The following is a 15,268-nucleotide window of genomic DNA, read 5'->3' as shown; positions in this document are numbered from 1 at the left end:
GGGGGGGAAGAACTAAACACAAAAAACAGGAAGTTTTACAGTTACTGCAAAGTGCTGAACAGACACAAATCCAACACTAGGAACAGCCTGATAGAAAGTTCTATTTAAAGTATGAAACAAATACAAGGGTTGTTTTGTGTGGAGTTTTTTGCATAAACTTTATAGGAAAATGCAGTTTTATGTTGAATTGTTCCAGCTAAAAGAATGCCCATACTGGAAAGCAGTCCATTTAGGAACATCAAAAACTGAAATGTGTTAAATATTTTTAATCATAGCAATGGTTCAACACTAAATATAGCTATATTTAAATTAAAAATCTTTCTGCAGTTGCAAAGAAAGAAAAAAAAAAATAAAGCATAAGCATAACCCAGATTTAATTCACAAGAATTAATTCAACAGGAATTCCACATTATTTTGCAAAAGAAAAAAGTGTACATATATATACACATTTCAAGGCATTTAGCTTGGAAGTATTTATACACTCAATTTGTTTTGACACCAAACTGAAAACCACTTACAAACAATGAAGAAGAATAGACTTACCTGTTTATTCATTCATTCCTTTGTTTTCCAGTATCTCAGAGAACAGATTTCTCTGCACACTGTAGCTTGGATTGATAAACAGACCCCAAACTGTAAACTCAACTTTCTTCCCTTTTTCTGTAGATCAAGGAGACAAGTGCATATGAAAGAGTAACTTCGTGCCACCCAGAAAGGGAAACGCATCCTTTATATAAGTTTTCAGCACAATTTTCTATACAACATCAGTCAGAATGAATGTGGTAGATGATCTACACAAGCAGTAACAAAAACTGAATGCCACTTCTCTCAGGCAAGAGTAGGTGGCCTCTCTCTTCGTACCAGACCCCAGAATATGACCTCTTTGTACTAGGCCCAATAAAAGGGTTAAGTGCCCATAAGCCAGCTCCTGCAGGGCCTGATCTCTTTAGATACTTCAGTCATAAAATGGTAGTTGCCAAATTTCCCCTATAATACATAAGTCACAGCCCCACATTAGCAGGGGAATAGCCCAGAGCTAGCGCAATAGAAAACTGAGTGGAAGCATCCAAATTTCTGATGCTTCCCAGAATTCAGGTATCAGAGCTACATACAGGTGCCACCAGTTACCTCTAGTTAAGAGGCCAAAGCACTCCTGCAGGCAGGCAGCCACCAAAAAAACCCCACCACTGACCCACCAATACAGTCCCTGCCTTGGGTCTGCTGGGTTAATTAGCAACTTTGATTGAAGCTGTTCTCAGCCCCAGGGAATGTGTGATACCCCTGAGGGTGGAGGTGAGGCTGACTGAAGATGTACCTGTCTCCAAAGCAGTGCTGTGTGGGACTAGGTGATCAGACTGGAAAGAAAATACAAAAAGGATGAATGGTAGAACACAGTCACTGTAGCACTCACAAGAAAAATCTTTGTGTTGTAGGAGTTAGAGATGCTTCCTCAAGTTTTGAGGGGATTGGAGGTCTACCACTCTCTTTTTTTCTTTGCTTCCCACCAATCATTCAGCTCTTGGCTGGTGTGCAGTGGGAAAGCTGACTCACAGTAGCCCTTCCTCAGCCTCTCCTGAGGATCCTACGCAGCATGTTTGGAAGTGAGGCACGTATCAAAGTTCTTGATTCAACCTCGGTGGAGGTGTCTAATGATTGATTAGGAAATGTGATTCTTGCATCTCCTAAATCTATTATGCCTCGTGTGTGGAATAACTGTAGTTTCCTTCCAATTGTGAGCGTGCTCTGAGTATCCCTAATTCTCAAAGGCAGCAATGGATGTAACAAGTCCCAGGAAGAGGGATCTCTAGCCCTCAATAAAATAATAGAGTGCTTCTTTGTCTTCCTGACTACAACATTCATAATGAAGAGAGATTGTCAGGATTCAGAGGAAAGCATGGGAAAATCATGATCAAGGCAGAAACTGACATTTTGTAGTGGGTAGATGAAGAGAGGAATAGCATTCTTGAGGCAAACAAATTTGGAATAAATGCTAAAATATTTGGGAAAATCAAGTAATGGCTAAAACTGCATCCCTGAGGGTCATTATTAAGGAAGGCATTTCAGAGCTGACTAGTTAAAATCCTGAGGAAGGAGCAAGCCAGTTTAGCTCAGGAGCTTGGCATGAGTGAATTAAGAAATCCCTTCCAATGCTCTCATTTATGATTAAGGATTTTATCCTTCTTCCACTGAGGAAGTTGGAAAACCTGCATTGCCTTCAGAGTGAGATTTTGCTGCAAAATCTTCCTTCAAAGAACAATTGAGACTTCTTTTGAAGAAATCTGTAACATTAGTTACACCCTTTTCTGTTTCAAACCTGCCTTTAAATAAATGGGCTTAAAACATGAATTAACTGAAGCCTTGGTACTAGTTTTGAAGACAAATTACTTAAATGAGGGAAAGCTGAGTTGAAAACATTTATAATTGGATTTGGACTCCTAGAATGCAAGACAGGTTCTCTGCTTTGTGCTAGGACACTCACCTTTAGCCTTGCATAAGAGTTTCCATTTTCAATTACCCACTTTCTTAACTGATGTAATACTATTTGAAACTTTTTTAGTCATGCTAACCCTATCTTAGAATCCTACATACTTGTGATGTCAGGTGACGGGCGCAGCAGCATTCCTCATTCATCTTCAGGGATTTTTAACTGCCAAACTCCTGGACTTACATGGTAAAGCCAGGCTTTCTGTGCGTGATGCTATGAAATCAGAACTACTTGTGCAGAAGGTATGATTTTACATACATGTTTTTATGTATTAAAGTTCATAGTACTTTGTGAGAAAATTTTCATGTTAATTATTCTGCCGTGAAACACCGATTGCAAGGAAATTAGAAATTAGTCTTTTTTCATAGCAGGTACGTCCAAATGATATTTCCCAAATGTTCTGGGGTTTGGTTTGGTTTTCTTTCTTTAAAAGAACTATAAAGAATGTTTCAGAAGATATATTGCAAAAGCATGATTTCAGGTTGGAAGGGGAAGTAGTGGAAAAGAGAGTACATTATACACATACTTAAAAATGAATTATTTCTATTAGAGTATAATCTGGGCTCCTGAAATCTATCATGAAAGAAATGTTATATAATGATCTAAAGCAGAAAGTACATTCCATAATGATACAACTACTAAAATATTAAATACACTCTTCCCAGATTTTTAATTCACTAGGGGTTTTATATAGGGTCTTTGGCACATTTATTATTACTGAAGGAAGAACACCACCCAATCAATTATATTGACTCTCGCAGTATAGTGTAGTGATAGCAATTGTCTTCGTCTCAACCTTCCATAGAGTACTTGAGAATATTCTGAATCAACCCATTATTATGGATCCTGTCCCCATTTTTTTCAAATTCAACACATTATAGAATTCTCGAGAGCTACAAGGACCTCAAACTCCCATTGATGCACTAAGAATATCGACTGTTAGGATCTTCTCTAATGTAATTTCTCCAGGATGTATATGGTGTTGGATACTCTCACAACTTCCCTGTTCTTTCATTATCATTTCATTATTTGTATGACTCTGTACATTATCCGGATTTGGACTTCATCAGAGGGTAAGATCTAAAGTCAGTAGAAGAAAACTTCGGTTGTAAATCTGTCAGTGCTGTATTCTCTACAGCTAATGTGGTCATACCTTTAAAATATTCCTTTTCTGCAAATGGATTTGTTTATACACAAAAGCTGTCTTGCAGGACTAGGATCTGCAATATTTGCATTTGTTTCCATTCCAAGAAATTCCTACCGAGGCAGTTTGAGACTACAGCTGAAGATAACACTTATTTTCTCAGAATACAGATTAAGAACAGTCCTCTACTCCTAGTCTAAACTTGACACTACAGGTTGAAATAATTTTCCCTTGAACAACCTCATGCATTACTATAATTGAGAACATCCATTTTTATTTGTAAAACTATCAGAGTTTGGTTCAAAGTGTATGCTATATTAGCCAATACAACACACATACTAGGAATCTCAAAATGTTGTAGGACACAGTAGTCCACCTGGTTGTACAACAGAGATGGCAAAGGCACCGTCAGCCAGTCCCCTCTGATGTCCTTTGGGCAGTTCTGTGTTGCCATAAGGAAAGTGATTATGTGTACAAGCCATGTAAACAGTTAAAGGCTAAAACATAAATCAGAAGAACAATTCTGAATAGTAGGATTTAAACTCTTATTTAAAAAATAATTTTCCTGGTTTTAGTTCTTCATTCATGATTTTTGAGCCCTCAGTTAAAAATAGCACTATTTCCTTCAAGTCTTGTCTTCGGTATGCAGCAAGAAGACTCTTAGTTGTACAAAAAAGCATGATGCTCATTGTTGCCAGTATAAAAGAAACAAGGCCACTAGAAAAAAAAGATTACTGTCCCACATAATTTTGAAAGACAGTGTGACAGTCTAGGCAAAACTACCCAGAAAAAAGCAGGTTAGTGTGACAGAGGCTATAAATGAACAGGTACATGTCAGAGGCCAGGCAATGCAGTTGGGCAAGCACGAAAAGAATTACATGGGAAAGATAATGAGGGACATACAGGGCAATTTGGTAAGCAGGCAGAGAGGATGCAGAAGGAAAGAAAAGGGAAATGAAAGAGGGGATGATGGGATGGGTCAATAGGTTGTAACAGCACATTCACCTGACCAAACACTTTTCTTCTGACTATTTGAAATCTGTTCCACCTTGGGACCCGATACAGATTCTAGCAAACTGTGTTGACAAAAATTCCTGTTCTTGAGTAGTCTGTTTCTGCCAGTGTCCTTGTATGGGCATTAGTGGACGTCTGCAAAATATTTATGTGAGCTGCTTAGGTCTAAGTAATACCTGATAACAGGAGTGCAACAGAGGCTATAATTGACTGACAGGAACGAAAATGGTAAAGGAAAAACCAAAAGTTTTATATTCCAGAGGATAAGAAGGACAAAAGTCTTGTCCAAGCATCAAATGAAGTTGAATTTTTAATGTATTTGAAATTGAATTTGAAAATTAAATACATGGTTCTTCTAGAGGAAATCAAATCAAAATAAGACTAAAACATTGAGTGTTTAGACTAACTAATGGTTTCCTGGGTTCTGACTCGTCATTTTGGACATCTGGGTCTGACCAGTACAGAAGGCATATTTCATTGTAGCATGTTCAGTGCTTGCTTCCCTTTCCCCATACAAGCTCTACCCTAAAACTGAGAGGAATTCTGTCTTTTACTACAGTTAGATTTACTATCTGATTTATTGCACAAATGCTGTAAAACTAAGAAAGTGGCCTTGGGGTTTTCGACTGCTTATCTAAATCCTCTGCCATTTAAAGAACCAACCATACTAAACAGATCCAAACCAAGCACAAATGCATGTGCATACTGAACAAGCAATACAGCTGTCACTCTGTTGTAGCACCAGTCCAGGGAGCTATGAACTTGCCTTACATGTATGCTAAAAATCTGCAGTTCAGAGAGTCTCTGTTATGGGATTATTTCTTATCTTTCATCAGTAAGTACATCTATCTAGATCTTTAGAAGCCTTCCATCAATATTTAATCTGAGTATCCTTAGCATTTAATGAATCTGTTCGTAATTAGTAACTGTGAAGCTGTTCATCATATACATGGGACTTAAAGCACATAGGACATGAAAGAAGCATAGAAATTAAATTTGAAACAAAATCCAAGTCTGGATCCAAAGAGTGGAAATAATCTCAGTAATGTTATCTAGTTAAATGTTGGTCACCTCTTCTGAAATAATCGTGCAACCTCCCACTAGAGCCAACAGAAAGAAGCGTACCTTCCAGAGGACAATTGCAGATTTTCCTTTCTGTTAACTGTAAAGGGATCCAAAATATCTGCCTTAGATGAATACTGAGTGGTAGATAATCAAATCAGTTAATCCCAGTCTTAATTTTCCTTTCCTTCTGCCTGCTTTTATCTTCCCAAGTTTATAGAGTCTTAAAAATGCACCCGTTCTTCTGCAGAAACCAGAATGTGCCTGAGGATACAGTGTCAGAGTTTTGCACCCCACGAAGTGTGTAAAATCACCAAAAGCCCATCTGATTTTTATATGCTCAGTACAGCACATTAATTATGCACATACCCCCCTTCTCTAAATATCTACTGAAAATGCGATGGTTGAGCAACTCAGATAATGGCTATATCAGAATGACCTCAGCAACTGGATCACAAAAATAGGGGTACAACTGAGTGTATGTCAAACCACCACCTGTACTCTAATGAAATTACCATTTTTGAAGAATATTTTATGGTCATCCATGAAGTGTTGAGTGAGATGTACCTCTGTGAAGGTGGAAACACTGAGAAGGTGACATCCTAGCTTTAACAGTGTTAATTTTTCTCCAAATCAGTAATTGTGTAGCATCATGTACCTAAAAGTGCCTGAATCTCTTCTTTTTGTTTGTTTGGTTTGGTTTTTATTCTCCAGGCCTTGTAATGGGATTAATTATACGATACGCAACAAAAGCATCAGGTGTTGAAAGCGGAACTGTTTATGAATGTGAAAAGCTGAAATCTGGGCCATCCACTCTGCTTATTAATATAACTAATCAGGTCTACGAATACCAATACAAAAGAGAGATCAGCCACCACAATGTCAATGGTCACCAGGGCAATGCAATGCTCCAAAAGGTAAGACCTGACTTATTTTTGTTCTAAACTGCAAAAGATATTTCTTTTATTTACACCCTTGAAGGAGGAAAACAAGTTTCAAGCATGTGACACAGAGAGACTATTCTGCATTTAGGGTGAGAAGGGTAAGTGAGGAAGGAAATGGGAAAAGAAATAAGATGTGGTAGAAACCTGAGCATCATTTAGCGTACAACCGGATGTATGCTCACAGAACAGCTGCTGAACTCTCAGCCCCACCTCCTGCAGACACCAAGTTCACCTGCAGCTGTTACCTTAGATTCATCACCACCAAAACTTTGTATCTCCCACTGAAACCTTCGTTTATCAGCTGTCCTAAACATGACTTTCTCTGGCAGCATAATGCAAGGGAGGTTTACCTCCTGTATACAGCAGAGGTAACTACAAACTCTAAACGTTTTACAGAATATCAAAGTGTAAATAAATAAACTTCCAGAGATGGGGTTTTCTTTTTATAATGCTTAAATGCATTACAACCTTCTCAAACATTCAGTCACTACTGCAGTGGTCCTCAGGGGGGATTTCACTGGCTGCCCCCAAGGCTGGGGAGGCAGCATTGCCATTCAGGCTGGATGCAAAAAGGGAAGTCTGGGGAGGAAGTTTACAGTGTCTTTTACAATGTCATGGCCTTTTCTGTTTTCCAGTATGTAACAAATAAAACATTTTACTTTGTTGGTGTAGTCTTTCCCCACCCTTGCAATATTTACTTCTTGAAACATTCACTTTCTCAAAAAATGACAGCAACTTAAAGAACTCACGAGTGCAGAGGGACTTTGTAAAACCTAGATTTTAGGCTGAAAGGCATCACATATTCACATGAAGCTTGTAGGCCCTTACCAGTGTTTTTTGTACAATATTGCAATGTATTGTTTTGCTTTGTTCCAAGTATTATTACTTATCTAGCACAGTACTACATCCTCCTGTGTATTGTAGTGGTTATCATTACAACAACTTTTAAATTATGCTTAGACTGTACACGGGGATCTCAGCAGAATTGGGATTTAACCATTTGGCTCAAATTCCTTGCTGATCCAGCACCACTGTGTGCCTGTCTGTTGTTACAGCCAGACTCTTGCCATTCTCAGAAACTAGACTGACAAGGACTATTAGAGCTGTGGTGGGTGGAGGCAGGAAAATACTGCAGCAGTCAGACTAGTCAGATTTTGCTGAATCTTCATCCTTTCTCTTGCTAGTTGGTTGCAAGACGTTTGTCTTAGTCAGTGTGTTTAGTTTCCAAGGCATATTTAGTAATCCATTACATGTGAACATCTTCATCAAACCTGGAATACTGAAGCTGGCTTGTGTTATGAGGAGGGGGAAACACTAATTCCCAAGGACATTTCTGTTGCCCTTACAGGGGATTGCCCAAGCTTCTTTCCATAGCCTTGATTTGCTGGAAGATTCTTAAAAGTCTCAACAGTGAATTGTGGGTTTCTCTATACCACTGGAGAGGCCTCAGCCTGCCTGGATTTTCACTACTTTTTCCTGTAAAATTATTTGGCAAATGTCCTCTTAGAAAGAAAATAAATAGAAAAGGAAAGAGGGAGGTATTTAGGAGACAGTAACAATGCCTAGCAGCATTCCTGACTGGCAAAAAAAACTAATGTAAAAAAACAGAAAACATGATCACATCATGGTCTGGGTTTTGTACAACTGTAATTCCCTTCTGACCTCAGTATAAGAATTACTCAGTGAGTTTATCAGCAAGAATAGACTATGCCCTAACTCACAAACATGTATCCTTTAGAAGATGGTTTTGAATAATAAAACATGCAGTCAGGATTTCTGATGCCTGTGGAAAAAGTATTTTAACGTTATTTGCTGAATTAATTCCAAAATTAACATTTGAGGCTGTTAGTTCCACAGTGAAGAAAATCCTTTCTCTATGATATTTTCAATGAAGTTACCAGCATAGCTAAAGTTGCTGGCACATTATTTGCCAGCTAGTTTTTTTCAACTTCATAAGTCAAAGTAAGCAGAATGGAAAAAAAGGCTGAGCTCTCACTTCCTGTTTGTCAAATCAAGCTATCTGTTAGTAAGAAGACAGAAGTAGTTTTGTAGGCAGGTCTTACTCTTTTGAAGCCATTGCATTAATTACATCCTGTCTCTCTTAAAAATATTGCTATAATATAGCTCGCTGACAGAACAGTAAACAGTACACAGGCTTAGTAAAAGTTTTGGGTTTTTTCCTCAAGCAAGGTTGTGGTTTTAAACAGGATTCTTTTTTACTGAAAGCTACTTGTAATGAAGTGCAGCGACTGAACACTGTCGTTGGTCTCTCTCTGTGCCCAAATTTGAAGGCAAATATGAACAGTGTACCAACAACAGCTGGATTAAGAAATGGCTAACATTATGCTCACGCTAGAATTACTTTAAGAAAATGTAATGGCTATTTTATGAACTCTTTCTGGCAGTTGTAGAAACAAAAACGTATGTTTCACATGAACATGGCTGATGTTACACAGGCATCTGAGTGTAAAAAACTGCAAAGACGATGAAGTGGTGTCTGCTTCTTTGCCAACATGTGGCTTGGAACAGGAAACGAAGAGACAAACGCAGCAGCATACCTTCACTTCTGAAAGCAAATAGCACCTTAGCTATGTCTTTGCAGAAAATCCAGTTAGCCTTTGTAGAATAGCTGAAGCTAGTCCTTAGCTTATTGAGGATATAAGGAAACCCCTTTGCCAATAAACCAGATACAAGATATGCAGGCAATAGGTCAGTTTTAGTGGCTCTCAGGTTTTTTAACACAGTGTTATGTTGCATCTTCAGTAACAGAGATAGATAAGTCACCAGAAGCAAACTGCAGTTTCATTGCCGTGACAATATGACTTAAAATGTCAGCAGCACATATACAAATAGAAAAAACAGCCGGGTATTGATGATGCTACTGCTAATAGTTTAGGGCATCACAAAACCCTCGAACCGAAATCTGGAAGAAAAGGCTTTGTGCCATTTCTGAATTTCATGTCTGCATAGGCAGTCCTTTTGCCAAAAAGGACGGCTTGTGCTTTGCTAAACTTACGTTTTGTTAGGAAGTAGCAATAGCCAGTTACTGTGCAGAGCCTACAGCTTGTTTTGTTGCAGTCAGCCCAAAACTCACCGGCTGGATTGGACCAATTACATTTTAAGAGATGTGTTACAATGGACGCTAAAGAAGCAGTCAGAAGATTTATTGAGAAACTGCAGGATGACAGAAACTGTGCTGGCAGGTTAGCAGCACTGATTACACAGTTACAGTTTAAGAAGTTATGTCACATCTAAGCTACAATACCTAGCCACATGAACGTTCCTTGCCTGCTAAAAATGTGAGGCAAAATATATTTTTTGCCAATGAAGCAATGAAGATGGACAATGTGTGCACAGTTTCCATGTGCAGGAGTTCAAGAAAGCTCATATTAGCTGACAGCCAGTGACTCGTTAAGCAACATCAGCAAGCTCCGTCTATGCCTAATTGATACGCTTCGAAGGAAACGTTACACTGGGGTCGGTAGTGCAGGCCTTTTATCACCACTCGGGATGTGGGGAGTTGAGGCACAGCAGTGATGATGTGTCATTCCTGAAACTGAGCAGGAAGACCATGGCTGAACCAGGAATTAAGCCATGGGGCTGCCAAGTTGGATGTCTGGTAGTGCAGATACTTACTGTCACAGGTAACGCTGCTTGTACGTGTTCCCTGTAAAATAGCACTTGACTGAGGTCCTTCTTTAAGGAAGACTTTTCAGGTAGTATTCTACACGTATAAGCAGTAAAGAACTACACATCAATACTTATAAGCAAACAACTCAGAGTAACATTCTGGCCTGCACACATTGAAGCTGATCCTGAAATTAATCCTGAGCAGAAGTTACAATTACAACCTATAAATTACATGCTGCTTTATTTGTCCTCACCCTCTCCTTTGTTCTTTCTGGCAGATGACATTTGATCCTTCCATCTTCTTCAATATTTTGCTGCCACCCATTATATTTCATGCTGGATATAGTTTAAAGAAGGTATGTGTCTCTTCCGTATATTACAAAAGTGGGTGAATGAGATTCGTACTTTGTAGATCCAACAGACCAGTGACAGAGAAATAGTTAATAATTATATGGCATGGGAAGAAGTTGACAGGGATGGCAGCAAATGAAAGATGCACAGGCCTCATTCTGCTCCCTTTCTGGATCTGTGCAAAGATTTGATTGTATTATTCCTGTTTTGAGAAGAGACCACTTCGAATCTGGTGACGCTGCGTGTAGGCAACAGCCTACCTGTGCTTTTTCTAGTGCATGAGCAGGACTTGGCTTGCTCAAGGGATCGGGTTATGATACTGTCGCATCAGATGCTTTCAACGTGAACTTCTGTTATGATCCTGAAGCATTTGGCCGGATACATAAAAGAGGGAATTTTGATGGCATTGAACCAGGCAAAAAATGACTCATCTTAAATTGTATTTTCCAAAGTAACTAATGCAGCCTATGTTGTTTCGTCTTAAATTTGAGATATGGGTTGTAACAAATGGCACTTCTAGATGCAGCAATTCAACTTGGTCTGAATGTTCTTTCATTGACTGTATTACAAAGGACCTTTTTTCAAAATTTCCTCCCCAGAGACATTTTTTTCGTAACTTAGGATCGATTTTAACCTATGCTTTTTTGGGAACTGCCATCTCCTGCATTGTCATAGGGTAAGTGAATGTCTTCTACTGTTATTGCTGAAGTCATTATTAGTGCTTGGTATTTTTTTTGCAATTAAAAACTAAACTGTAAAAAGAATTGCAGGCCTGCATGGTCAATACACTACAGAATTTCTGTAACAGGTAAAGTAATTCCGTATCAGGGAATTCTGAGCTGAAAAAGGCAAAACTCTTGGACAGTAAGAACTGTCTAGGGCATTCAGGAAATTGTGTGCTTCATTTCTGGTCTGATGTAAGGATGAAGTGCTTTCAACATCCTTGTAGCTTTAAGCATCTGTCCTGAGATTTAGAACCACTCTCTCAACTGAAATTCTGTGCTTCTAACCAGATTTCCTTCTAGAGGAGAGCAGGAGATACTGTCATTTCTGTAGCCATGTTATTTTATCTAAAACAGAACAAACGCAGATAGAATCTGCTCAGAAAGATCGTACTAGGTCCAGCAGTTCAAAGTTCAAGCCCAGAGTCAGGGGTAAAGATGCAAAGGAAACCCTAAGGTAGATGAGTAAGCACTAAGCAGCACTGGGCCTTGTACCGTGTTCCATACAAACCCACAACCCCACTAAAATCATTGCAGAGAAGGCAGACCATATATTCAGAATGGGACTTGTGTGAATATGAAGCATGTTTGCATAATGTACACATGTCCTGGTTTCAGATGGGGTAGAGTTGATTTTTCTTCTAGTTGCTGGTCTAGTGCTGTGTTCTGGCTTTAGGATGAGAATAATACAATAACACACTGAAGTTTTGGTTGTTGCTAAGCGGTGCTTATGCTTAAGTCAAGGACTTTTCAGCTTCCCATGGTCTGCTAGCGAGGAGGTGCACAAGAAGCTGGGAGGGAACACAGCCAGGAGAGCTGACCCAAACTTGCCAAAGGGACATTCCATATCATATGACATCATGCTCAGTGTATAAACCAGAGGGAGTTGGCTGGGGGGCAACAATTGCTGCTTGGGGACAGGCTGGGCATCTGTCAGTGGGTGCTGAGCAGTTGTATCACTTGTTTTTCCTGGGTTTTGTTTCTCTCCCTCTCTTTGTTGTTTTTCTTTTCATTACTATTATTGGTAGTAGTAGTATTATATTTCAGTCACTAAACTGTTATCGTCTCAACCCATGAGCTTTCTTACTTTTGCTCTTCCAATTCTCACCCCTTTCCCACTGGGGTGGGGAGGATGAGCGAGCGGCTGTGTAGTGCTTTGTTACCGTCTGGGGTTAAACCACAACAACACGTCACAATAAGAATTAGATAATGAGAGCATGAAGAAGAAAGAGGATGTAAAAACTTTACTGAAGGGAACTAAAAGTAAGTCCCAAAAGAAAAACATATCCTAAGAGAGAAGGAATGAAGAGCTGTAGTTGTTACAAAAGAAAGGACAGAATCCTGGGGTACTTCTAGATTGCATTGCTGCAGACAAATATTTTGTGCATAGGAATGATTAAACATATGCTTACTTTTTACTGTATCTGCACAACGCATATACATGTACATCAATATATATAGGCTTGGACTCTTGTGCATCTGCGCTGTCATTGGGACTGTGCTCTTCCTGCCTGAGAGAATCACCAAGCACCCCACTGTGACCTCCTCCCGTGGAGCTTGCTGTAGTGACAGGGTACAGCCTGTAACAAAGAAGGACCAGACCTCTCTTTGTCAACCAGCAACAGCTGGAAAATATCGTTAATAAAGGACAGGAACATCATTTGAATCGTTGCAAACTCTTAGAGCTCTAAGAAGTTGCCATGGAACACACTGATACAATGGTGCCCATCTCCTCTTTATAACTCTTTGCTTTTGTGGGAAAGGCTGTCTTCTGGCATCAAGAAAGTGGAACTATGTGGAATTGGAGTGAAAAGGCTATAATCAGATACTCCCACGCTGGCAGGGAAGGAGGAGTAAAAGCTTTTTGATGTGAAGGCAGTGCTAAAACACAATTGCTTTCAACTAAATGCTGCTCCCAGGAACCAGGAACGCTGCCCGTGTTAGCTGTAATCCTGTCCTCAGCCGCTTGCACACACGCAAGTTACGGTAACTCCCAAGCTCTCCCAGCTAGGCCAGATTATGCCTTTTGCACCAAGTTCGACTAGCAAGGATCCATGCAGAGAGACCCCATGAGGGAGAGGAGAAATTCCCCCCTCCAAGCCATATTTACTTAGCAGAATTGCTGAAACTGTCCCCTTTATGCTGACTCTGGGTCTGCATGATATAAGATCCTATAAAACCCAGCCTCCCAACAGACCTTTTCTCTGCCAGTGGTTCCAGCTTCACATCTCCTGAAGAATAGTGTGGGATGATCAGTGAGACAGCTCTTTACTCCTCAGAAAAATCACACAGGTTAAGTCTCTCTGCGGCACTCTGTTAGAAGGTGGGCAGTCCCTTGCTGTGCCAGGCTACCCGAGTTTGATAGGCTCAGAGGATAATTTAGGTTGGAAGCAAAGTTTTCTGGAACTTAAAGCGCTCTGACTCTGCAAATCAAATACCAAATATATTTGCAGACAACTTAGGCCAAGTTTGATCTGTCTTTGTGGCTGCAGTGAGAATTTTGCTTTAATAAAGCTGAGAGAAAAAAACAGGGCTTGGATCAGTAAAAAAAGAGAGCAAGTTTTAGTTTCTTAATACTGTAGTTTCAAGACAGCGAAGTTACAAAATACAAACAGGTGATAATAGTGGCGTTTGGAAGAATCATTCCAAGATCATCACTGTTTTAAGCGGAAAGATGCTGGTGTTTATATTACCTACCCAGTTTGCATAGCCTTGGAGAGGCAGGACTTCTGTATATTGCAATTAGAGCCAAAGTTGGTTAGCTTGGCCTGATTAATTCCAGTACAAGTCTGTGAGCACATGGATGCTTGCTTTAGAGTAAGTATATCAGATTGTGTCCTAGTAATCAGTGCTTAAAGGTGAACTTCTACTTAAAAAAACACTTAGAATCAAAATATTTCTTTTGTGCATCTGTGTTTAACTGCAGTGACTAACAGTTTGGACAAAGTAGTCTCTTCTGACATTGAAAGTGTAGGAATCATCATACTTGATTCTCACAGGCAGTCAAGAATCCTTGTCCCCGCCATTCCTCACCATTCTACAAATTAATATTCAAATGCTTGTTGCAAATGATCACTAAAAGCTGAGATTATGTAACAACATATAATAATTATGAAATATAATAACATTTTATACATTCTTTCTTTCAAAAACTGAATCTCAAATAATTTTGTTTGAAACCCAGAACATTTTTTATTGTTTTTATACACACACATACTAATAGATAGATATAAAAGAGAGAAGGAAAGAAATAAAGAAATACAAAATACCACTGCAAATATTTTGGAACAGAAAAAAAGGCATGACATGGGGTTTTCCATCCTAATGTTTCTAAGAAAGTAGACCTTTTCCATTCAAATGCCTGTGGTACCCAGACTCCCTCATCATATGAAAATGTTTTTCTTCACTCTGAACCGCACACTTTGAACAGCCCCTCCCTGCACCTCCTGAAGGAGGAAGGGATGGGCTGAATTAATAGCAGTGTTGCTAAAAAGCAGCAGCAGCAAGAAATGTTTAACTTTTCTTTGCACAGTTTACATGGTATGGTGCATGCTGACACAGCTGTACAATCTTTGTTCTCCCATCAGTATACCTACCCACATGTACTTCCAAAACTTAGGAGACGACCTCCTTCCACTGGCATACCATTTAAACTGACTATTTACGATTATTCAGTTTTAGTAGAAAACAGTCTTTCAAAACAAACAAAAAAGTGTGGGGATTTTTGATGCGTGTGGGGTATTCCTTTCCTCCTGAAAAGTTACCTTATTTTACAACCACCTTAACAACAAGCAACAAGGAGCTTGCTCTGGCCTCACAGCACCATGAGACCGAACTAGTGATGCTGACATACTGATATATCGACATACTCTCAGCAGACACAGGTTCCCTCTCTCATTAAGGGCTGGGCAGCGCA

General features: G+C 39.4%; 1 protein-coding gene across 1 annotated transcript in view; it reads left to right on the top strand.

Annotated features, from left to right (window-relative positions):
- The window catches only part of LOC104511682 (sodium/hydrogen exchanger 9-like), a gene marked incomplete at its 3' end in the record, with an annotated part of 14,094 nt that extends 2,788 nt beyond the window's left edge, over nucleotides 1-11,306 (top strand). Inside the window, exons 2-4 of the mRNA XM_010154398.1 lie at nucleotides 6,420-6,622; nucleotides 10,558-10,635; nucleotides 11,230-11,306. Of these exons, the coding sequence (XP_010152700.1) occupies nucleotides 6,420-6,622; nucleotides 10,558-10,635; nucleotides 11,230-11,306 (358 nt within the window). The remainder of the gene's footprint in view (nucleotides 1-6,419; nucleotides 6,623-10,557; nucleotides 10,636-11,229) is intronic.
- Between the last annotated feature and the right edge of the window lie 3,962 nt (nucleotides 11,307-15,268).

This window comes from Eurypyga helias, unplaced genomic scaffold (assembly GCF_000690775.1).
Source record: "Eurypyga helias isolate BGI_N326 unplaced genomic scaffold, ASM69077v1 scaffold12596, whole genome shotgun sequence".
Taxonomy (NCBI): Eukaryota; Metazoa; Chordata; class Aves; order Eurypygiformes; family Eurypygidae; genus Eurypyga; species Eurypyga helias.
Note: the sequence above shows the minus strand (reverse complement) of the source record. Positions and strands in the feature narration are given on the sequence as shown.